The 25,780-nt window shown below is 37.8% G+C and overlaps 1 protein-coding gene across 3 annotated transcripts; it reads left to right on the plus strand.

Moving 5' to 3' along the window:
* The first annotated feature begins 1,879 nt into the window (after window positions 1-1,879).
* On the plus strand, window positions 1,880-24,249 carry pdgfbb (platelet-derived growth factor beta polypeptide b). Of its 3 annotated transcripts, none has more exons than XM_051713670.1 (8): window positions 1,880-2,574; window positions 5,380-5,522; window positions 8,104-8,200; window positions 9,287-9,349; window positions 10,496-10,689; window positions 12,246-13,353; window positions 17,048-17,193; window positions 20,226-24,249. In XM_051713670.1, the coding sequence occupies exons 1-7, from the start codon at window positions 2,463-2,465 to the stop codon at window positions 17,176-17,178; spliced, it is 1,848 nt and encodes a 615-aa protein (XP_051569630.1). In that variant the 5' UTR covers window positions 1,880-2,462; the 3' UTR covers window positions 17,179-17,193; window positions 20,226-24,249. The 3 variants fall into 3 exon arrangements, with proteins under 3 accessions (XP_051569630.1, XP_051569628.1, XP_051569631.1); XM_051713668.1 differs by lacking the exon at window positions 20,226-24,249 and adding an exon at window positions 17,344-17,561 and having other exon boundaries at window positions 1,883-2,574; XM_051713671.1 differs by lacking the exons at window positions 5,380-5,522; window positions 20,226-24,249 and adding an exon at window positions 17,344-17,561 and having other exon boundaries at window positions 1,890-2,574.
* Window positions 24,250-25,780: the final 1,531 nt, after the last annotated feature.

Genomic DNA, 25,780 nt, shown 5'->3' on the forward strand with positions numbered 1-25,780 from the left:
TCTCGAATGGCTGTTCACGCAACACGCTATCAGTAGCGCTAGAGGGAAATGTGTTCACACTCGAATTGATGCAAATAAATAATAAAGCATGATAAAGTGCTAGTCATTAATTTGGCAGACTGGGATCAATATCACCTAAACATTTGGAAGCAACATACCGATTTCCAGTGTGATCATGTTGGCAGTTTATGGACAGTTTCTCCATTGCAGTTTTAAATACTTTCTTCATTGAACAGTCCAGCTAACTAGAATTGGTTTTGGTAATTGCAAAGTTATTTTTTATATGAGATAGGCATAAGCAACCACTGTCTGATTATTTCTTGAGTATTTCTTGGGTTGTTGGATTACTTCACTTCTTAGATCATGAGGGAAAAATTCACCCTCAGTCTTTGATATAAAATTGGTAAAAAATAAAATAAAATAAAAATCATTCATTTTCTCTATGATCTCAAAAAGACAACAATTACTCCTGTCAGTTCTATTGTGTGTTCATGTTTAAAAATCATAACTTTAAAGTGTATTTCAGTCCTCCACACCTTGGACACCATGCATGAGAAATTACAGCAAACTGTGAATGTGACTTTTATAGATTTAGAATAGCTTGTCATATGTCTTCATGCCATGTGCCAAAGACATTTCTGATATTCGCATCTAGGCTAATTAATGTATAAATGTAAAACATTTTAAGTTTTGTATTAACTTGTGTTATGCAACAGAGCTTTTCCAGCTACCTTCATTTTAGGCTACTGACCCCTTGGTTTCATAACTTCTATTGTGCAAATCCAAAAGGTCATACTCTAAGATTTAAAATACAGCTAAAGGACTTTGGTATTTAGATACACCTTTTGATTCTGTCACCAAGGGTAATATTGTCGAAAAATGCTGTAAATGCTGGCCAAAGGTAATAGGTCAGCCACATTCCCATTTTTTACATGCAAATGAAACATTTCAACTTACTCAAAATGCTCAAAAAGGCAGCATAAAAGTAATCCATACGACTCCAGAAGTTATATCCATATCTTCAGAAAATATATGTGTGAGTGAGAAACAGATGAATATTTAAATCCTTTTTACTATCAATCTCCACTTTCACTTTCACATTTTTCTTCTGTTGTTTTTGGCTATACACATTCTTCATGCATATCGCCACCTAATGGGCAGGGAGGAGAATTTATAATAAAAAAGGACTTAAATATTGATCTGTTTCTCAATCAGTAATCAAAGTATCACAATACTATTATTAATTTTCTTGGGCATTTTAGCTTCTAATAAAGCTAAAACTGATTGGATTTTAAAATACATTTCATGAATACATAATTAACAAACATACCAGTAGTTCATGTACATCCAAATATGAATATTTAGGCCAATGACAAAATAGTAGTACCCGAAAGACACCACACTGAAAATCTGGGAAATGTTTTCATTTATATTTTCTTTTTTTTTTGATGACGTAAAATGAAGAAGAAACTTTTGAGATTCTACACTGTTTCTAGGTCCCTTATCAAATAAGCAGATCTGTGACACTGACCATGTTAACTACTTTAAACAAAAGGTCAGATTTCCTCTCCATTGACACACACAAGGTGTTCTTTGGAACATTCTCAAATCATGCTGGTATAACATGGATCGTCAGGTTTTGCACAAACGTGCAAAATCCAGAGCATGCTCTCACGCAAACAAATGGGGAAAGAACCAAAAGACCTTTTTAAATTAATGTACAATTTTCAATTAAAATTTGCACTCAAATTGTTATTCTATATAATATAGTTTGACATATAATTAAGACTCCTGAGCTCCTCACCAACCTCCCGTCCTCTCCCAGTTAGTGCAGCCCTGCCTTTAAGGGGAGGGGAAGATAAGAGTCCACATACAGACCACTGGAACTCCTCTGAGTCACAGTCCCATAATCAACGCAGCACAGACAGCTCGCGCAGGGCCGTGCACGTGCTGGACATTGATAAGAAAACTGCACGACCAGAGTTATATATAACTTATAAATGTCGCTTTCATTGCAGCCAATGTGAAGAACTGGACGAAGGGATTCTCGTGTCTTACACTTGGAACATCTTAGATTGTGAATGCAATATAAATAGTATACCTACTATTTAACTGTTTTTATACTCAATCAACGGTGATGTGGAGTTAAAGAGTTACGGAGGATTTTCTTGAAGAATGGCCTATTTTAGATTAAAACAAAAAGTCCAATTTGATCTTTAAAACTCTTTTCGCTTTAATCCGCAAACTGCCTTTCAAAGGACTTCAAATGGGCCGCTTGCTCCTCAGAAAAGAGACTCATTCTGCGGTGGAGGGCAATTTGAATGTTTGCGCACCGAGAAGAATGTCAAGCCTGCACAGCCACTGAGGGACTCAGAACTGCTGCTTAATTAACCCGCTATTTGCTCACGAGCCGCTGCTGTCCCCAGCGCCAGGTGCTGAGCTTCTCGTGCGCATTTCTCTCAATGCGCGCTGTCCCGCGGAGTCCCGCAGCGGCACGGCAGCAAGATGAGCTCGCGGATCCCGCTACTTCTCGCGGTGCTTGCGGCGGCGTGTCTGCGGTTTGGCAGTGCGGAGGTAATAACTTTTTTTTGAGTTTCTTAGAGTACTTATTAAAGGTATAGTTCACCCCAAAACGACAATTCTGTCATCGTTTACTCACCCTCATGTTGTTCTAAACCTGTTATTTTTGCTGTTATTGTATGTATTCTGTGGAACGATCTTATTTTAGCGCTTTTCCATACCTGTGAATCTTCAAAAAGGCTACATTTCCACATATTTGAACTAGCATGTTTTGTTCAGCTGTGAAACATGCAAGAACCAATGGGGTTTGGCGTCAGGGACAACGCAATGCGTCAAACCTGGAGCAATGAGTCGGTATGCTATTTTGTAATCTGAACGACAGCGCGAATTAGATTTGAGCTTGGATGGGAAGATTATCAGTGAAAAACGACTTCAATTTCGGCAGGTTACAAACAACGAGCTATTGTGGCTTCAGAAAACTCGGAATATAGCACGCAGAGAGAGTTGTATTGACTGTCTATAGTGTTTTTTGTGTGTCCTTTTCGGAATTTGATATATGTATATATACTGTAAATATATATATACAGTATCTATAAGGAAAAGTACATAATAACAACATTTTTATTTTAGGGTGACCTATTCCTTTAAAACAAGTCAACTGTTTGCTTGCATTTGTGTGAGCACATACTGTATGCACGTGTGTGTATGAGTATACAGGAGCAAATTTTCTTCCCAGTACTTCAAAGCTCCTTTCATCAATGTAACTGCCACAATAGCTAGTGCTGTAGTCATGCAGTGTGACCATTGACACCCCACAGCGAAACTTCCTGAGCAGCTTGAATGACCTACCAGAAGTCTTAACTGTAATATCTTCACGTGCCATTTTACTTTTATGCATATGATTCTTTCGGTCTCCTTGGGTAATACTATTAAATGGCTTTAGTGCCTAAAGTCTCCAGGAACCATTGAACCATTTTTGCTTTGTGGCTATGGATTTTAAAAATGTAAAAATGATGAAATCAAGAGAGAGAGAGCTGCACTAGATGAATGCATCGTGAATGTGCTAATAAGACAAATGGATCTAGACAAAGAGCTCATGGCATCTCTAAAACACGCACCTTTCAACAATTTTATTCAATGAAAAGTGGAATTAATGAGGAAGTGCTGAAATTTTAAGGCTTGATATGTAATTCCTTGCTGGAAGGGAAATGTAAGATCAAATCCATTTTAAAAGCTGTGATTATGAACCCTCTCAACTTTAAGATGCACTTTTCAGGAGTTCCCCTTGGAAGAACATAATGTTTCATCTCTTTATGTTGTGTGGTATGAGTGGAAACATCCCACTGGGTCACTGTAAGTCATAATCTCTTGATTATACGTTTTAATTGACATATTATAAAAATTAAACCCATACTTGCAATTATTTCTTGCAGTTACATAAACCAATCCAAATGCATATTTGCATGTGTTAGTAGATTATATGGGCTCATGTGTGTGCATTGTCAGCAGATGTGTAATTCTGTATCATTACTCCACAACATGGGCTGTGCATTCCGCCACTGCTCCACAATACCAGAAAGCACTTTAATCTCTGTTGATATTTGGAGCAGTCCAGCATGGCTGGCTCCAACACAAACATCAGTGTGTGTATGACCATTTACAACATTGATGATGAGGCCACCTGCAAGTGTCAGTGAAGCTCATTTTGATTTTAGATTGAACTAGATAGGTAAAGTTTGATGTTGGCTTGGCAAAACCTTCTCTGACAGACAGACAGACAGACAGACAGATAGATAGATAGATAGGCTTGGGCCACATCCATGCTAATATGTTTTCATTTGAAAAAGCATTGATTTTGCTATGTTTAAGCAAAGTCTTTTTAGGCAAGTCCAGTCACTCCGCAGCCATGTTTGAAATGGTGGGACTTTCTTTTCTACATCTGTTGACCACTGGGTGTTCCAATTTCCCCCATTCATTTTAATAAAAGTGACCCGTCTCTACTAAGCAGTCTCTGGTTTAAGCCTTTAATCCACACTAACACCATTTTCCTCCACCGAAAATGCAGAATTTTAAAAAGGTTCTCCATAACCGCATACTTTGGAAAGCAATGACATTAAGAAACTGAAAACGAAAAGGCTAAGTATGGACATGGCCTTTGCCCATTTGAACATTCTGTCAATGTAGTTTTGATCTGTTTCTCAGATTTTTCTCCTGAGTAAAAGAATCTAGTAATCCCAAGTGACTCTTGTAGTCTAGAGTTTCAAAAGAGATCTTAATATCTTAAACTCTGCTCAAATTTGCCAAGATACCAATGTTTTCCAATAGTCAGTGGTATTAACATGAACTTAAACATTTCTCATTCTCAGAATTCTTCCAAGACTAAATTATAAGAGAGCTGTGTTAGTTACTCACATTAGTTTTATAGCTCTATAGTTTTTTGTTGTTGTTGCTTAAACTGTTGTCAAAAATGGCCTCATGACTATATTTATTGCTCCTGGGGAATTTTAGGAGAAACATCTGAGACAAAGTTGATATGTCAATTAATCATATCTGAGAACTCCATTGAGTGTTCTGAGATATGAAAGAGCAACTGCTGACCAATAAAGCGGTTTCCTCTGGGTAAAATCAAAGAGTTTGTCTGTGTGGATGCCATCTGGTGCTTTTTTTTTTCTTTTGTCTAAGTTTGATACTATGTATTATATAGGTTGCCATAAAGCAATTACAGTTAGTGTGTTTGTGTGTCTGTGCCTCCCTTATAAATGATTATTAATTGTTTGGGTGTGTGAATGTGTATGTGTGTACAATATGCATGCATATGTCTGCAAGCATGTGTGTTGTGTTTTCATTTTTTCCTGCTAGAATGCAAATCAACATGCCAGCGAACACAGCGTATGCACATCTGTGCCATGATGAGCTCATTTATGCAGCAAATCACCATGACAACATTTCATCCAACAATGTACACCTGCTTATCGATGTCTATCTCTTGGTGGATTCACTGTGTAAGATCTCAATTAAAACCATGCTGTCGTATTGGCAGAAATCTTTTAGTGTACAGTATGCACAACTGGATGACTGAGTGCTTGAGAATATGACGGAGATAAAGAGCAAAAAAAAAAAATCAAGACAGAAAATTGATGTTTCAGTAGATTTATGCATTCAGACAAAATAGGATCACCAGTGTTTCGCTCCCAGGAGTATAAAACACAGTGATTCACTATGCATGTATGAGCCCAGAAGACTTCTGTTAAAGGGATAGTTCACCCAAAAATACAAATTCTGTCATCATTTGCTTACTCTCATGTGAAACTCATGTGACTTTCTTTCTTCCAAGGAACACAAATGGAGATGTTTGGGAGAAGGACACCCTCAGTCACTGTTCTCTTTCATTGTATTGACAAAAGATGCAATGAAAGTGAATGGTGACTGAGACTGCTATACTGCATAACATCTCCTTTTGTGTTCCTTGGAAGAAAAAAAATAAGACATACAGATTTGGAATAAACTGAGTAAATGATGACAGGACTTTCTTTTGGGTGAACTATCATTTTAAATTAAAAATTGAAAGAGGTGTGGTTCATCATGGATGTTTTCTTAATTTTTGGAATGCTTGCATTCTTAAGTTTGCACTGCCCTTGCCAAATTCTCTGAATCACTCGGAATGTGACTGATTTCCTTATCACGGTGGTTGCTGAAAAATTCCATACTTCCGGCAGATTCCTTTATCCATCCATCTCTATATTTCTCCTCCTCATTCTCACCTCTCCTCTTAACTCCTCTTTTGCTCCATATCTCCATCCCCCACTTCCTTTCTGCCCTCTATCCTGTGTCCTGCATAAATGCTGCCAGATGAAGTCGGGAAGACAAGGGTCAGTGGCCCCTGTCTGGACACGCTGTATGAACAGGGCTATTGTGTCCCCAAGACCTGCACTGACACCCTGAGACAAGCTAGCATCCAAAGCACTCTGTGCCTCTGTCACATAATCACTCACACAACACATTCACATGCCTTTATATTTTCACACTGGAATATTAGATTCTGATCAGTCAGTCATGGCTTTCCGTGGTCAAATATGTTTATACAATGGTTGGTAAACTATCTATCTATCTATCTATCTATCTATCTATCTATCTATCTATCTATCTATCTCTCTCTCTCTCTCTCTCTCTGTCTGTCTGTCTGTCTGTCTGCCTGTACGTCTGTACATCTATATATATACTGTGTACATTAGTGCCATAAATGTGATTTATTTATTTAATCGACTGACAGCCCTAAAAAAAAAAAAGAAATAATCTGCCTTCCAATGAATAAATCTCTGCACGTAGGTGCACTGAACGCTGTAACCGGAAACGCCTGAGCCGCGCTACTTAGAATGCGGAAGCAGTTGTGCAAGTAGCCCATTGATTATCACAAACATTTATTTCGACTCGTCACTCCTTTTCTTTAAAAAAGGCAAAATCAAGGTTACAGTGAGGCACTTACGGGGCCAATTTTTGGAGGATTTAAAGTCAGAAATTTGATGTTTATAATTTTATAAAAACACTTACATTAATTCTTAAACTCATAAAACTCATGTATTGTTTGAGCTGTAAAGTTGTTTAAATCGTCATTTTTTACAGTCATTTTAGGGTTTTAGGTTTTGTTGACATTACATCGTCATGGCAATGAAGTAAGGAATATTACTGGGTTCAATACAAGTTAAGCTCAGATGACAGCATCTGTGGCATAATGTTAACACAAAAATGTATTTCGATCCCTCAAATACTGTAAATTTCATCCCTCCTTTTCTGTAAAAAGCAAAATGAGTGGGGCCAATTTTTTGGAGGGTTTAAAAGCAGAAATGTTATGCTTATAATTTGGCTATAACTTTACACATTAAAAAGTGTAAAGTGAAAAGGTTAGTAAGAGATGTGATCACACTAAAATCATGTTTACATGCATATTGTTTATATCTTGTGGCTATACTTTTGAAAAAGTGAGTATTTTAACATTAAAAAATTGGCAGTCATTCACTTCCATTGTAAGTGCCTCACTGTCATCTGATTTGTGCTTTCTTTTTTTCAAGAAAAAAAAGGGGCATGTCAAAATTTATTTTTGTGGTAATCAGTATAGACCTTATTCACGCTAGCGCCATCTTTGATTTTTAAAGGGAATGATAGTGAGGCTGTGAGGGATAGATGTACAGTCCCTTCAATGGGCTGTACTGCAGTTTAAAGTGGTTTTGGATCATACTGTGGACAAAAAATTTCTAAAATATCTGTCCAAGAGCATTCGGTAGACAAAGAACTCAAGACAACATGAGTTGTGGAAAATCAGATGTGATCTAGGAGCTTTTTACAGCTTTTACCGTTCGTGCCATTGAAGATATGGTAAGTCTATCCCTCACAGCCTCATTCTCATTCCCATTAAAAATCAAAGATGGCGCTAGTATGAATAAGGTCTATTATTCCACAGATGATGTCGATTGAGCTTAACTTGTTTTGAATCTGGAATATTCCTTTAAGGCTTTTAAAAACCTTCTGGTTCTGCTTCATTTGAGTTTTTTTTAGTTTTTTTTGACTGACTGACTGTCTCTCTCCTAGGCCGATCCTCTCCCGGCTGCAGTGGTTGAGTTGGTGAAGGGTGGATCTGTGTCCTCTATGCAGGATCTGCAGTTTCTGCTGTTCTCTGAGTCCATAGGTAAATCAGCTCTCTTGAAATATCTCACATACTGTTCTCATGCTGTTCTCAGACACACCCAAAACATAATTTGAGAGTTTGCTGTTCTCAAACAAACTCTCAAACCTAATTCCATCCATATCTCATTATGGATCTTTAATCTCTTGGTCAAATAGTGGCTTTGACAGAGGTGTTAAAAAAAGCCAATCTATAATAAAGGAATGGTCCAACCAAATATGAAAATTCTGCCATTACGTACTCACCCGCATGTCTTCTCAAACCCATATGACTTTCTTTCTTCCTTGGAACAACAAAGGGAAGTTTAGCAGAATGTCAGAACTGCTCTCTTTCTTACAATGAAAATATATGAAGACCATGCTTCAAAAGAGACATAATATAAGTCGTCCATACTACTTGTACACTATATTATGAGTCTTCTGAGGCCATATGATAGCATTGTGCTAGGAACAGACAGAAATTTAAGTCATTATTCACTGAAAATCTTGCCTTATACCAGTCACTATAATTTTGTGGCAAAGAGCAGCTTGGACATTCTGCTAATAGCTCCTTTTGTGTTTCATGGGAGAAAGAAAGTCATATACCTTTGAAACTACAAAAGGGTGAGTAAATTATGTCTGATTTGCTTTTTTAACACTTCTTTCAAATTGCCTATTTGACCTTTTACTATATTGTCCTCATTTACATTTAGCAGACACTTTTATCCAGAATGACTTACATTAAAAAGTTCACATTAATAACTTTGTCTAGTTATGTCTCTTATTAAATGTGCCCTCTTAAAATATCACTCAGTGCACAAAGCTTTAGTAAAACTTTGTAAGGCAGTAAGCTTTAGGCATGGTTTGACGTCCCAGCGCTCTTCTACTCTTACTTTTATCCTTTGAAAATAAAAACAAGATGCCATGAACATTTGTTTATGTACTTAAGTGATCATATGCTCTATTCCTGTCTTTCTTCCTCTTAAATTGCATTGCATACATAATCAGACAATGTGTCGTTAAGAATCTTATGACATTCATAGTGATAATTGTTGGTTGTAAATAATTGTTGTGCTTTAAATGCTGAAGTTAATGTTATTTTGCTCTCCAGAGGTCGAGCCAGATGGTCACCATGACAATGACACCAGCAATCGACTGCCACGGAGTCTTCTCGGTTAGTCTGGTTAACATTGTTTTGTCTCTCATTTCTTGGTTATTGTTGCTCATCTGTCAAGATGTTGTTCTTTCATAAAAGTTTTCTTTAAAAAATTCTAAATCAACTTTTAAAGAAAGACTGTAACTGTAACAATAGTTTTATACTACATGAATTACTGTAATTATGTATCATACCAAAAGCTCAATGCAGAGCAGTTTGGAAGACATTAGCTGCCATAAGATGACTGATGGTTCTGTGTGCGTAAGTGTATGTAAGTGATGACTTCAGCTTTCAATTAATTATCTACTTATCACAATAGTGATCCAAAGTCAGCAAATCTATCTGTCAGTCACCCATTCAGAGGAGTTAATGTGTCTAAGGTGTCATGAAACCGCTGTGTCAGAGCATCTGTATTTCCATATACTATAATCATTGTGGAAGAGAGAATTTGACGAACTCCCACAAGGACTGTTCATTACTACACATGCTGAATGAGCAATTTGAGGAAAACACAGACGCTTTCAACACATCTGTTCATCGAGGCACAGACAGAAATCAAAATAGAGTTTTTTTTTTAAACCCCAAACCCCATGTATTTAACTTTGGGACATAACTTATCTCACACCGTTTTTGCTACGGACATGAATGATGCCTCAAATCGTCTTGTTGAGGAGAGGAGTGCTATTACTTTTCTGATCAATCCGACTTACAAGTTTCTGCCTGGCAGATGCTAAAACAGGCAGGAAAAAAATCTCATTGATTTACATTGATTGAGGGACTTGAGCCATAAAGCAACAACCTTGCAACTCCCTATTATTGTCTCAGCAAGTTTCTTCATGGGCATATGTGAAATGTCATTGTAGCAGGTAAAGGTGGACAAGGAGGAGGCGGGAACCGGCTGAACAGTCAACGTAAAGTTTAATATCAAACTCAACATAAAACAAACATAAACAAACACACACATATGCAACGCGGCCACGTGCGTCTCTCTTTCTCTCTCTCTCTCTCTCGAACTGGTGTCTCCGGCCCCCCTTTATCTGATTCAGCGCCGGCCGTGTACCCTCACAGCCTGGCCACACTCTCCTCCTCGTCACAGTCATGTTTCTCATGTGGATCATGACAGATGTAATTGTGTAGCCTGTGTGTTTCTATGTTTGTCTTCAGATGCTCAGCCTGCTCAGCAAGCCATCTGTAAGGTCAGGACAGAGGTCATCGAGGTCACCCGCTCCATGTTGGACCGTAGTTATTCAAATTTCCTGTTGTGGCCTCCGTGTGTGGAGGTGCAGAGGTGTTCAGGGTGCTGTAATACCAAGAGCCTGCAGTGTGTTCCTGTACTTACACACACACGATACCTACAGGTACACACACATGCTCACATACACCTGTAGCCAGTGCAATGCTCCGTTTAAACATACAGTGATTTTATCACTGGAGGTCGCTGAGTGGCTGTATTGTTGGCCGTTGAACACTGCAAAAAAAAAAAAAAAAAAAAAAAAAACATCTTAAAGGAATATTACTGGGTTCAATACAAGTTAAGCTCAGATGACAGCATCTGTGGCATAATGTTAACACAAAAATGTATTTCGATCCCTCAAATACTGTAAATTTCATCCCTCCTTTTCTGTAAAAAGCAAAATGAGTGGGGCCAATTTTTTGGAGGGTTTAAAAGCAGAAATGTTATGCTTATAATTTTATAAAATCACTTACATTGATTTTCTGTTAAAACTTGTGTATTATTTAAGCTGTAAAATTGTTGACCGCCATTTTTACGGTCGTTTTTGGGTTTTAGGGTTTGAGGCGTCATGGCAATTAAGTTGTAAAATTGAATATAGCTTTACACAGAAAAGGTTAGTAAGTGATTTTATCACAATAAAATCATGTTAACATGCATATTGTTTACATCTTGTGCTTATAATTTTAAACAGTAAGTATTTTAACATTTACTGATCTGCCCAATTCACTTCCATTGTAAGTGCCTCACTGAGATTTTTGCTTTTTCTTAAAAGAAAAGTTTTTTTTGGTTGTAATCAACATTATGCCTCAAATACTGTCAATTGTGCTTAACTTTTATTGAACCTGGAATATTCCTTTAAGAAGAAAAATTACAAAAGATATTAAGTCTTACAACATTTACAGCATACATGCTAAATTTGGTTTGATTTTCTGAAAACATGACTTTTTATCTTATGTTTTGTATCTTGTTTTAAGGATGTTTAGATATCTTTACTGGAAAAGAAGACAAAAATTTTATTGGTAGCCTTCACAACTGGCCATGCCTTTTGAAAATCTGATCACATAAGAGATGTCTTGAAATAATAATAATAAAAAAAAAAATGTTATACTAATTTGTCAAGGAATCAGTTTTCTTGCTGAAGGGGAAAGTGTTGCACATACATTTCAGCAATGCATGATGCATCATATCATGAATGATTATGAATGCATGAAACTCACTTAGTTTTCTCAACTTTGAGACTTTTCTCAGCATTGTGTCGCTTGACACGCCCAAGATCGTTGTCGTTCATGTTGCTGGAAATCGCCATCTTTAGGTTGCTTTTCTGCTGCAAATAGCTATATGAGTGAATAGTTCACCCAAAAACAAAAATTCTGTTATCATTTACTCACCCTCATGATGTTTTGAACCCGTATGACTTTCTTTCTTCCATTGAACACAATAAGGGATGCCCCAGTCACCATTTACTTTCATTGTGTCTTTTTCCATTTAATTAAAGTGTATGGTGACTAAAGCTGTCAGTCCCTACACATTCTGCCAAGCATCTCCTTTTATATTCAACGTTAGAATGAAAGTCATACAGGTTTAGATCAACATTGGGGTGAGTAAAAGATGACAGAATTGTAATTTTTTCATTTAAGTTTAAAAATACAATTTTCACTGTCTCTTCCTTTTCATCCTCAGGTGATGAAGATACAGTATGTGAACAAGAGGCCACTCTACGATAAAGCCATTGTCTCTGTCCTTGACCATGTTGAGTGTCGCTGTCAGCCAGCCCCTCGTTCCCCCCAGCGTAGGAAGTCATCTGCAAACAAACAGGAAGCACGAGATCGCTCTGGGAAACCTCGCACTAAAGATGAGCTCCACCGCAGAGATGAACTCAAACATAACCAGAGGCTCAGCCTGGAGGACCTACTGAGCCAAAGCTGGCTGCCCAAGGAGAGGCTCTCTGAGTCGGGAGCACCAGATGCCTTCCAACCTTCTGGAGAGATCAAGCTCCATTTCGGCCGTGATGGCTGGGCTCTGAATGAAACGCAGTATGGAGGGAGCAAAGGTCATCTCCATTACCCTGGGGATGGATGGAGACATCATGGCAACATGAATGACACAAAGGCGACTCCGCTGCCGAATCATACAGAGCGAGAAGAAACTGAGAAGCTTAATTCTTCTCTGCTCAATATTACAAAGGTCAGCGAAAGAGAGCTATCAAATATGCCATTTGAATCACAGACTAATGCTAACCAAAGTAAAACCAATCAGACATCTGAATATAAGACTGGTTTAATGGAACTGACCAATAAGACATTTAAGCATCACTCAAACATCACGCAAGAAATCAGCTACACCAATAGTGAAGAAATCGAGCATTTACAAAGACATGAACCCAACTTTGCTGCAGGGACCAATCAGAATCATGAAAATAAAGCCCTGCCCACAGAGCTGACCAGACAGACAGATCAGCTCACTTCAAACGCCACAGAAAGATCCAATCAAAATCAAGGAGATGTGTTTCTGTCTTCCGAGGAGAACAGTAAGAGAGTGAGAAGTAATGAGACTTCAGACGTAGGGAGTAAAGAGGAGGAGAAGAGGAGAGGTTCCAGCCCACAAGTGGAGAAAAACGCTAAGGAGGAGGAGATGGAAGAACTGTTGTTACTGCACAAACTCCTAGATGAAGAAAAACTCAAACATCACCTCAAAGTACAGCAAACAAGTACACAACAGGACGATAAACTACAGCAGCTCCACCACAAGCATCAACACGAGCACATAACCACAACCACACAACGAATAGGTAAATAACATACACATGAACAATACAGTATACACAGCTATAAAACCATAAAACAAACAGAATGCATCCACGCACTACTGTTAAAGGAATATTCCGGGTTCAATACAAGTTAAGCTCAGTCGACAGCATTTAAGGCATAACGTTGATTACCACAAAAATGTATTTCGACTCATCCCTCCTTTTCTTTAAAAAAAGCACAAATCTGGGTTACAGTGAGACACTTTTAATGAAAGTGAATGGGGGCCAATTTTTGAACGTTAAAATACTCACTGTTTCAAAAGTATAGCCACATGACATAAACATCACTTACTAACATCTATATGTAAAGTTATAGACAATTGTATAACTTTGTTGCCATGACCGTGTAATGTCAACAAACCCTAAAATGACTGTAAAAATGACGATTTAAACAACTTTACAGCTCAAATAATACATGAGTTTTAACTGAAAATTTAGTGCTTTTATAAAATTATGAGCTTTACATTTCTGCCTTTAAACCCTCCAAAAATTGGCCCCATTGACTTCCATTGTAAGTGCCTCACTGTAACCTCGATTTTTGCTTTCTTTAAAGAAAATTTATTTTTATGGTATTCAACATTATGCCTCAAATGCTGTCGACTAAGCTTGACTTGTATTGAACCCGGAATATTTCTTATAAATGTAAATGTAAAAACTGGGCAGATTTTTTGTAATATCCGCAGCATAATTGAACCAGGATGCTGGGTTTTTACCCTAAAAAGTGTCCAGTGCTGGCCTTTTTGTCTCTTCCACCACATAGAAGCTGCAGTGGAAAATTTTGCAGAGCACATTGTAAGCTGTGTTTTACCCACTTGTAATACAATCTTGTATCGATTCTCTTAGCCAGTGATCCGATGTTTGCCAATACCTCAAAGTCTGCCACAATACGATTTTGATTACATAAGATTCAGGGGTCTGCGATCGATATTATGATATTATGTGCCTATTTTATACAGTCAATTACATTTATCATCTCTGAAAAGTGCAAATCCAGTATCCACATTGGGACAGCCACAAATAAAGCAAAAAAATAAATAATACAAAAAATAGTCATACAATCACATACAAGTCATCATCAATCGTTTGATGACAGCTCATTGGTTTGTGGAATGAGGGAAGCACTACAGTGACAATTTGTCATCTCTACAAAAGTCAAGCAAGTCTTTCAATCCAAAATACTTACACACCCATGACTGGAAAGTATGTGCTATCTGTATTTTTTCTTGGCTACATCCTTCCACGGTTGTATTGAAAAATTCTGTTACAGTTAACAGTGATACATATTAGTAAGTGTGTTGATGTGAAGATGTGGAAAGTCTTGTAATTGATGTTGGTGCAGCAGGGCAAGCGTTTCCACTTTCCATCGTCAGTGCTGTTCATAACATCTAGTCATTTGACATGGTTGAATTACTCCAAAGTGCTTCAAAAGCCAAAATTCTCATGTATGATTCAAATGTGTAGCATGCGCCACCATATTGAGGGAAGCCCGATTTAATCGCGCATGTGAGCTGCTCCATGCTATCCTGTAACCGGAGCTCGCCACCCTTTTGACGCGCACACACACGGATAGAGCAGGGCGCAACTTCAATCACCCTGCGCACATCCGTGTCCCACATGAGAAGCATATTTAGCACTTATAAAGTGAGATGAATATCATAAGGTTGCTGCATCGTATGACGGAAATGCGTGCATATGTGGCTGGTGTTAAAATAAAGGTGCGTCTTAAAAAATGTATACATCGATCTGTACACATTGTATCCAAGGACGGATTAACCACCAGGCGGATTGGGCCATTGCCCAGGGGCCTCTAAACCCAAAGGGCCCGAGCTCTAAATAAATTATTTATTTATTTTGAGATATCTATTATAAATCCACGTAAACGTCAGCCTTATGTGAAATACCATTTGTTCGGCCGAATGCATGCTGGACGACAGCAGTGCGAGCATAGACACTCGAGTGTGCACTCAGGGATTCTGCTTCTCATAGGTGCAGTGCGTTTATTTGAAGGACTACAGACAACAGCGTCTGGTTTACAAAACGCTTCCAAACACAAAGATAAGGTGCAGTTTACCCTGTCTGTGTATAAAGTTGATGGTTAAAATTCAGCGACAGAATTCAACAGAATTCGTGCAGCAGTATATAGATGACTTTAAAATGTTTAAGTCGTGCAAGCATTTAATGTTTAATGATAAAGTGAAATATGCCTTAATACCCTAAATATGTGCACGGTAAACTTTTGTAATACTTGGTTAACCGCGAGAGTTCACGAACGGTTAATGTGTATTTTTTGGGACTCTGGACTCAGGAATGAAGAACGTTCATTGCCATGTGGATGCGTCAAACACAATTTCTGATTAGCAGGGAATAAATTGCACAGAGAGCTATGAGCCGCAATAGCACAATACATAGATCTTCAAATGATAAAATCACATTAAAGTTGAACAAAAATAATCTCTGTCACTGCCTGCAACATAGTAGGCCTATTATTAATCAATGGAAAATGCGTAATACTGCCCGGGCAGGTTCACGTTCCATGAGGCAGTGAACGCTACGGATTATAGGACTTCTTCCAGATGCTTTGATTTTTAAATGATTCAGAATTTAACTTGTGTAATTATTGTCTGCACACCAGAGCAAAAGGGGAAATAAACAGTTGCTCACCATTTAACAAGTGCTGAAACTTTGCCAGGTGAAAACAATCTGGAATCATGTGGAACAGTCACATTAAGTCCAATTTGCAACCTGAACTTCATCAGAATGTCGATTTGTGACACCAGCGCTGAAAAAGCTTAATGCAGCGCAACAAATGGTGAAACAGAACACAGGTGTCTTGAGATGCGTTTATAAATATTAAAGTTCTTTTAAACTTAATGCAGTCTAAAAAATGCCACGGTCCTGAGTTGTGGAGCAGCGCAATGATCGAAGATGTCTGTCCAGTGCGTGTTTACATAGAAAAACAATTCAAAAACAGTGCAGACGCATGTGTGAACAGCCCGTAACTCACCCTATAGCCTACTTGAAAAACTGACCCGAGCCTGGCCCAAAATCTGTAAATTTGTCGGGTACCGTCGGACCGTCGAATAGTGATTTTGATATTTGAAAACCATGCACATCCCTAATAATAACACATGATTTTGAATCGGTTCATAATTAAAAAGTACATATAATTGGTCATGTAAGACATTGCTACAAACTTTTCTTCCATCTATTTGAAAAATCCAACCAAATCTGATAAGCATCCTGTAGCGCATAAAGGTGAACGTAATCACGTCATGGGGGGCCTCCACGGTGTACCGGCCCATGGGCCTCTCAGGTCTTAATCCATCCTTGGTTGTATCGATGACATTGCATCGTTGGTTAATTGATCAGTGCATCGATCCAGATCGATGGATCATTACACCTCTATGTACTAACGTTTGATTTTTGGTTTGATTCTCTTGTGAGCTAATTGCCTACGAGTATCTCAGTTGACTTCATCATAATTGATGCAAAGTGTCACTGATATTACCACATAAATGCATACACACTGACAAATAACCACCTAAGGCATTACTGCTCATCTCAGCATAGCCACCTAAGATTCTAATTTTATATCTGTTTGAGGATTGTGTGTGAGTAGTATATAACATATTATAAAAATGTCCTAGTTTTCAATCCCTCTCTTTGTTGTAAACAGGAACCACATTTCCCCCTCCGCATCGTTCCCCTCCTCGCACACCTCCCAAACCACCTCCTCATCCCCCGAAACGGAGGAGAAAACAACGCAACCGCATCAGCAAATCCGCCATGAGAGCACTGCTCATGTAGCACAAAAACACACAGGTGAGCTCCTGAGACAATAGGAACTTGAAGAACTTCAGTACAATCAAAAGTCTGCCTCTGAAAATGACTGTTTAACAGTACCAAAGCCCCACTTCACGTTTCATGTAATTCCAATGACTATGTTTGTCTGTTTCTTTCTCTCGTTTGCAGACAGATTTTCAGATATGTGCCTCCCTAACCTTCTGCCTAACATCTTTTGTGTTCCACGAAAGAAATAAAGTCACGAGAAAGTATGCTGTTAAAAAAAAGTCTGCTGTTCTCACTAAATTGGATCATACCTGCAGGTTCTTCACATTTTCATCAAGTGAAGACAGGGGCGTGTCCAGGATTTTTTGCCAGGAGTGGCAAGAGTCGAGTAAGGGGTGGCATCCAGTAAGGGGGGGGGTTGTGCAGTGTCATCTTGCAGAGGATTCCATCTGAGCAGGGGATGGGGGGGGGGATGCTGTGACAAGGGTGGAACATTATTATGGACCATGCGCAACACGGACGGGTTAAGCCATTGCACACTGTCTCCAGGACACGAGCGGGGTCTGAGTTGGGGTGGGGTGGCAAAGCTCATTTTTAGGGTGGCAGCTGACACCCTGTGCCACCCTTCTGGCCCCACCCCTGAGTGAAGATTCTTTCTCAATGCTCCAGTTGGCTTCTTTAGAATGGACTCTCAAGCTGAAAAATGAGACCAAACCTGGGACTTATGGACCATGTAAATCAGCAAGTTCAGAACATTGGAAGCAAGGAATGCCTGAGTTTGAGAACATTGTAGAAGAACTTTGGAATTAAAAATATAATACTGTGTAACTGCAGTACACCAGAGCATGTTCCTCTTTGGGTAAAATATGGAAGAGAATGGCCTGACAAAACCCATAACCAACATATCTCCCGTAACCACTATCTTTCACCTGTGCTATTCCTCACTTTTAATTTTTAGACACTCCAGATGAAAGCGGTTGACATTTTCAAGTTATTTTGGAACCAATAATAATTGAGGCTTGAATAGAAAAAAAAAAGCACCTACGTTTGATGGTGATATCAAGAAGCATCTGATAAATGAAGCCTATTTTTTAAGCAGATCTGATCTGGTATTATCATCAGAGATGATACAGTATGTGTCAAATGTGACAAATCTATAAAAATATTTTAATGCATATTTATTCAAATTATGTGCTTTTACCTAAAAAAGACAGACAGAGAGAAAGCTTGAACGACTTGATCAACAAAAAATTTATTTGAATACATTACCAGCCAAAACCACAAACTACCTTTGCTATAAATTGTTTGTTGAATTTTTTTAAAATTATTTTTATTTAAGCGATTCTTAACACTGGAAATTCACACAGGATAAAGAAAGGGACTCTGTTTCTATCTCGATTAATTTTTCATACCTCTAAGAGTGTAAAGGTGCTACATTATAACCCAAAACAGTAAGAGTTTTATCATTAATATTATTTATTCTGTGTAAATCTTCTATTCTGTTCATAGCAGACCCAGTGTTATATCATAGTCTTACAAAACACTCACCAAAAAACCAAAATGTGGATTTCTGTAGTTTGTTCATGTACAGCTCAATGTCTGTGTTGAATCTTTACTAAACTTTGCAGATGGTGCAGATTTTGCACACTTTTTTTATACATGGAATAAAACACTAACCATCAAGGTGTAAGTGATGTTCTCTTTACTGCCGATTTGACAGTGGGTTCTGATTCCAGTTCAGCACATTTTAAAGGGATAGTTCACCCTAAAACGAAATTTCTGTTTTTTATTTACACATCCTCACGTGTAAGTTAATTCAAGTTTATGCATTTTTACACAAACTATCCTTAAAAAACATTCTAAACAAGCCATTTCGCAAAACTCAACCCAGCCTGGTAGAATTCCATGGTCCCTGTAAATGCTGAAATGGGATGTCCCAGAAGTATTTGAGACTCCTGTGTCTAGAATATTTATTCTCTATCACCAAATGAAGTTCCACTGGCAGTCAGAGGTCTTCAGTAGGAAAGTTTATTGCGTTGTTACTCTGGGGAGTCATGTTGTTTATTTAGTTTTTTGGGAAGGTGACAAATATGTTCCTGCACTAAAGGATCCTGATTAAAATTCCCCTGTTAGTTGAGCGAAAATCGGCCAAGAGGCTTTTTGTCAAGGGCACTGACAGATTTACAGTCTCTAGTTGAGTTTTCTTGAACCAAACTGTGGTATCTATCCTTAAAGATCTGTTTTAAGAGTAATAAGACTGATTTTTTCTTTGGACCCCTGACATCTAGCTGGGATAAACAACCAATTAATGTTCATAACAGTACATTGAGCTTGACTAGCAAATATGCATTGCAAAAAATGACCCATCATGCAGTTTGTTTTTGTCTGGTCTGCATATGAACGGTTGTGAGGGTGTCCTGCTTTGCTGCAGCCCACCCGGACAGATAAGACACACTCCTTCATTTCATATCTGACTTGCTTCCTTGATAACAGGAATTTATGTGCTGAATTAATGTTGTTAATTATGCGCTCGCTGCATTCCTCTGGGAGTAGAGAGACAGTGAGAGTCAGTGAAGTGGATGAACTCAGAGTTGGTACTATAAGTCATGACCTCAGACTTGAAGATGTTCAGATGTGCTTTAGACAATTTGACATTTTGATGCATGAATTTCTGGATGGGGATTAAACTTAATCCTGGATTAAACTGGATTAATGCCATTAAAATACTGAGAATCCTTTAAAAAACAGTAGCTGACTCTGGAAAAGGATTTTAAATGTTATGTACATTTATTCTGAGGTAATATGCAAAACCAAAAAATGGCAATTAGTGCCAAATAAGCTAAATATAACATATTTTACCATATCTAAATGTATTCTGCAAATAGAGATTTTTCCCTAAAACCAGAACAAAAACTCAGAGAAACATCTGCAGTTTACATCTGGGCTGTATGACTGACTAATATTGCTTTGCCAGAGTAAACACCACATTTATTTATTGTTCGATACAAAAATGATCACGCTTAATTTTGATGCAAATGAAAACGCTTGTGAATAATTTTCACCAGGTTCTTTGAACGACCCTCAGATACACAACTGTACGTTCAAGATACTGAACAGACTGTACTCCTGTTCCTCAAGCCCTCGTTTACATTCGTCTACTCTGACTGAGGTCTGTTGCATTCAGGCAAGTGATGTTACCATAACAATGATAAATTATTTAATTCATTTCCTCCCTTGATTCCCAATGATTTCATCCATCATTCATAATTAGTGCTCCAACAGTAAGATGGATTTTCTCCAACAAAGCAAAACGATCACTGAAATATTATGTGCTTCAGTATTACACCAACAACTTTTCAACCAACATCTACTGAAGCAAAACCAAAAATATATATATATATAGAAAAACAATCACTAATATTTGGCAACCATAAAAGGTCACATATCTGAAGATCCCACTACAAGACAGAGGATGAATATTCCTTTCTTAGCTAGTTGTTCACTCATTTCCCTCTTAGCATGCACACTTAAGCAAAGGTGCTAAAAGAGAAAGTTTGTTATTGTCATTGCTGCACATAAGTGATATACAGCCACTCAGAGTTCATATTTGCAAGAGTTAATGCACTAAGAGCAGATAAATCTCATGTATGCTAACAGAGAGAAGAGTTTCCCTCCCTCGCCATGATTTAGCCTCCATTAGCTAGCTAGCATAACACATGTATGCAAACAGACACACACAGGTTGTCTATAAACCCACTGCACTTTTCATTGGCAATAAGGCCACATCTGGACAGTGTTTTCCTCTGTTGGCGTTGGAAATGTGTGTGAATTTAGTTGAATGAATTGATGTCTAGCTAATCTCTGAATGATAAATCCAAAGTCATGCTAACAGCTGGCCTGAGCTAAGAAAATGTTTTGAAAATAAGTGCAGAATGCAATATTTATCTCAAAATGCACACACATTTTGTACACAAAATTGAAAATCTTTACACCTGGGCCAGTACGTGTGAGGACCTCCCATAGACTTTTGTAGATGATTGTTCTAAAATTAAAGCTAATTATAATAACTACACCCTAAACCTAGCCCCAAAACCATGCTAACAGCTGGCCTGTGCTAAGAAAATGTGTTGAAAACAAGTACAGGATGCAACATTAGCATAATAATTTATCTGAATTCACAATAAGTCTTCACCTCTAGGCCTTACGAGGACCTCCCATAGACTTCTATTGTTCTTAGATTTAAGCTAATTATAACAATTACACTTTAATTCAACACCCAATTATACCCCTTTTGGACATTATTTGGCCTGTTCATGAATCTTGTGAAGACTGTCCTCACAAGTCAGAGGTATTAGTGAGGACATTTTCAGATATTTGGTCCTCACAAATATATTGTAGCGAAAGTTCTTGCTCTGATTGTGATGTTAAGTTTGTGTCTATGAAAACAGCAGATATGTTTTGAGATTTGTTTAAAGGAAGTAGCAAACTATGATCATAGGTTTAAATGTATCTGAAAAAAGTTTCTATGAAATGAAAGTACTTATTATCATCCATATGGAAGTAACACTGGCATTATATGGAATTTGTCTAGAGCACTGAAGATTGAAAAGAGAGAGACGTCCAAGATGAAAAATCGAATGAGACTAAATTAGAGGTGTGAACTTGAACAAAACTTTTCAAAGTATCCTCAGTGTGTTTTGAAAAAGATAGAGATGCTTGTGCTTTGAGATGTTAATGATGTTTACACCGTTTGAAACCAATTTCTTATGGATGAAAGACATCTAAAGAGACACATACAGTCAGACACAACTTCAGCTGTTTAATCGTACAGATGTCATACACATAGACATGTACACTTGTGCACACAACTGCAGACACACAAGCACATGATGTAGGGCCTTAAATAAGATAACAGGAAGACAGTGTGCGCTGCCGGTATAGATAAATATCTGATCTATTGTGTGCAAGCTTGTGTGTGGCTGGGATGTGTGAAAATGTGTGTGCTTCTACGGATGCTTGTGTGTGTGTGTGACTGTATGTACTGTATGTTTATCTCTGCACATATTTGTGTGACACTGAGCCACAAATAACAACCTCCTGCCCCAGACATTCTGAGACGGTATGTGCTGCACACTCTCACACACTCTCAACGTCGTGGATCTGTACAGCTGTTGCCCCAGTGTGCTTCAGCTCAACTCACATTCTGCTGTAGATCACCTGCATGATTCAGTTTGAACTTAAATTATCGGCACAGCATGCACAAACATTTTGGTTGCAGTTAGGTTACAGCGTAGCACAAACTTTTAAAATGTTCAGAAAACTACACCTCACACCAAGCGATAAATCCAGTCTCATCCATGCAAATATGAGTTTTTGCCTAACAAGCCGCAATAATTTTGAAGCCGTTTGTTTTCTATTCATGTGGCGTTGTTTTGGGTAGCCACACTGAAATCTCACTGGTGCAAATCCCGCTCCACATAGCTGTATAGAAAAAATCAAATACATTCTGATTGGCTGTTAGTGTGCTGCATTGCGCAGCATTTTTGCTTTTGGTGTGAACTGTCAAATTACTTGACAATGGCAACCTTACAAATGTGCCTTAATTTTTATATAACCAAAATAAAATGATATGGAAAAGTTGTGAAAATACCTACCTGGTAGGTTTTCCTAAGTTGCCTCAAAGCATCTATAACAAATTTTTTGGATGAAAAGAAAACAAGATCAAACTGCAACCTTTGTGAATCATTTTGTTTAGGTTTATAAAAGTCAAGCTCGCTGGGAGCCTATTGATCACTTTAAGAAATAACCTTTGAATAATCTTGTTGAATGCCTTTATGATCTAAAGGACTTTGAATGGGGGTCAACAAGCTTCAGGAAATGTGGGGATAACTCTGAAGAAGCACCAATGAGGTGAACTGCTCACATTATAGTGAAAATGTGTAATGAACAACCCTTGCCAAGTGTTTTCTTACTACTCACTATCAGTTTGTTGGTATAATCAACACTTTTACCCAAAGAGATCATATCAGAATTAAGCTTCCTCCTTTGGGTGGGTGACTTTCGTCCTGAATCACTGGTTCACATCAGTACTGCTAGAGAATCAGTCTAGCATGAGTGGTTCACTAGAGGCCAGAGGTCAGATCAGGGGGCAGGATTATTGAGTTTAACAGATTAGCTTGAAATTTTGTTTTATTGAAAACTGTGGGACAACTGGCTTATTGATTATGCATGAGCGTATGTAAGGAGGCCCTGTGCTTAATTTCTCTTTGCCCCTGCAGGTCTCAGAAAGTCATTTCTTTGTACAAAATATATGCTCAATAATTTCTTTAAAAAAGGACAAATCTTTATTGAACTGAAAAGAGATTTTGTATAATTGTATTTTATTTTTTATTTGTGTGTGTGTGTGTGTGTGTGTGTGTGTTTTTTGTTCTAAAGGGTGTATGTCCCTCTTTTGCTTCTTTTGTATCAATCACCATGACCTCTGACATCTTCGCTCCTTAAAGAGTGACACCGTGGCGTCCCCTCAGCTAGTTTTGGACAGGTTTGTTTTGATGATGTCAGAACACGTGGGTGTCATGACAATGTGTTACTGACAGAGAGAAACACACACAGGCATGCAAAGCGTGCAAATCACTTACATTTTTATTACATTTGACATCAACTTTGCCATTACAAATGTCTTTTCTCCTTCATGCTCAGATAAATGAGAGTCCTGTTATGAGATTGTGTCTGAGAATTGAACTCGGTCATCAGCGGCGGTACCCTCAAAAATGTTCCAGCATTTTCAGTTGCATATAGTTGCGCAATAGGTTTTTGTTTTTGATCCTGTCAATACGTTGATATTGTATGTTTTAGTGTGCACATGTGTACACTTAACCAGAGGCAAGCAGTTAGCCCCTTCAAACCTTTCAGAGAAGGGGTGACATAAACTGAGATGGAAACGTTATTCAAATTATGAAACGCTTTTTACCCCTATTAACAATGTATGTGCATTATATAAATAAATATTAAATATTAAAATATATTGTATACAACGTAACTTAATGGGGTAGTTCACCCAAAAATGTTCTCATTATTTACTCACCCTCATGATATCCCAGATATGTATGACTTTATTTCTTCACCAGAACACATTTGAAAAAAATTAGAAAACTATCTTAGCTCAGTAGGTCCTTAAAATGCAAGTTGATCCAATTTTTGAAGCTCCAAAAATCACAGACAGTCAGCATAAACATTATTGATACGACTCCAGCTGTTAAATTAATGTCTTCTAAAGCGATACGATTGCTTTTGGTGCGAAAAAGATAAATATTTAACTCTAAATCATCACTTCCGGTAAACTTCACGAGAGGGTGGAGTTCAAGCGGTCTCTCGTGTCGTGTGGTGTATTACCATTGCCATGATACATACCTGGTTGAGACATCCAGGATCAGCACACAAACGCACGGCTGTGACTCAAGCGCCTCGGTTCTTGCGTATTTCAAATGCCAATGCGATTATGTCACACGTGCAGTTACAGTTAAAAAAAGACTTAAATATTTATCTTTTTCGCACAATAAGCGATCTTGTCGATTTAGAAGACATTAATTTAAAAGCTGGAGTTGTATCGATAACATTTATGCTGACTGTCTGTGATTTTTAGACCTTCAAAAGAGAAATCTCCATTCACTTGCATTTTAAGGACCTACTGAGCTAAGATAGTTTTCTAATTTTCTTCAAATTTGTTTTGGTGAAGAAAGAAAGTCATACACACCTGTGATATCATGAGGGTGAGTAAATAATGAGAAAATGTTCATTTTTGGGTGAACTATCCCTTTAAATGTAATGTAGACCATAAATATCTTCGCATTGTTTCTGTTTGATGGAGTGTATGCAGTCTGTGGCAGCCAATAAACTACTCATTATCGTGCTGTAACTCAACGTTACTGCATCCCACTTAACAGGAGATTTTGAAGGGTTCTGTAATTAATTTGTATTGGCAGAGTGACAGAAAAATCTAACCAATCAAATGTATTAATTTCACCTTGGGGGTTGGGAGTCAGAAATCTGCACCTTCACATAGTTAAGGATTGAAGGGGTACCCTGTTCATACACCACAATTTATGCCAGTGCACTTTACTGTACACACGAATACTTTGGAATCAAATGAGATTACCCTCCCAGATAGCAAACGTACATCTCCAAGATGTCTATTTTAGATATTTTCATATGAAAAGCATCATAATCTAATTAACATCTGCTAAACATCTTAAAAAGTTTTTCATCTTAAAAAGCTGAATTTGTTTCATGTTTTGGGCTTTCTTCAAATTGTAAATTAAATACACTCAAAATAGTCTGAAACAGTTTTTTTTTAATTTTTTTTAATTTTTTTTTTTTATTATTTTTTATGTCAGGTTGTTGTTTTTGACTAAATAATGTTATATGAAGATGTATTAAGGGACGCATGATTGCATAACGGTCTCATAACGTCTTGCAAATGCCTTAAAGACTTTCCTGTTTACTTACAACAAAGTTAAAGGGGACATGTTGTCCACCAAGGACTCCACCTCTTCATTTCTCTCTCTCTCTCTCTCTCTCTCTCTGTATCTCCATCTCTCTTGTTTTTTCTCTCGCTTTCTAT

This window comes from Myxocyprinus asiaticus, chromosome 13, assembly GCF_019703515.2.
Source record: "Myxocyprinus asiaticus isolate MX2 ecotype Aquarium Trade chromosome 13, UBuf_Myxa_2, whole genome shotgun sequence".
In the NCBI taxonomy this organism is placed as follows: Eukaryota; Metazoa; Chordata; class Actinopteri; order Cypriniformes; family Catostomidae; genus Myxocyprinus; species Myxocyprinus asiaticus.

Bases quoted from the DNA above. Each gene is read 5' to 3' on its own strand.
- pdgfbb (XM_051713670.1), top strand. From the start codon at position 2,463: ATGCGCGCTGTCCCGCGGAGTCCCGCAGCGGCACGGCAGCAAGATGAG. The intron at 5,523-8,103 runs GTAAGATCTCAA...TCTCTCTCCTAG, and splicing joins TCTCTTGGTGGATTCACTGT to GCCGATCCTCTCCCGGCTGC. The intron at 8,201-9,286 runs GTAAATCAGCTC...TTTGCTCTCCAG, and splicing joins GCTGTTCTCTGAGTCCATAG to AGGTCGAGCCAGATGGTCAC.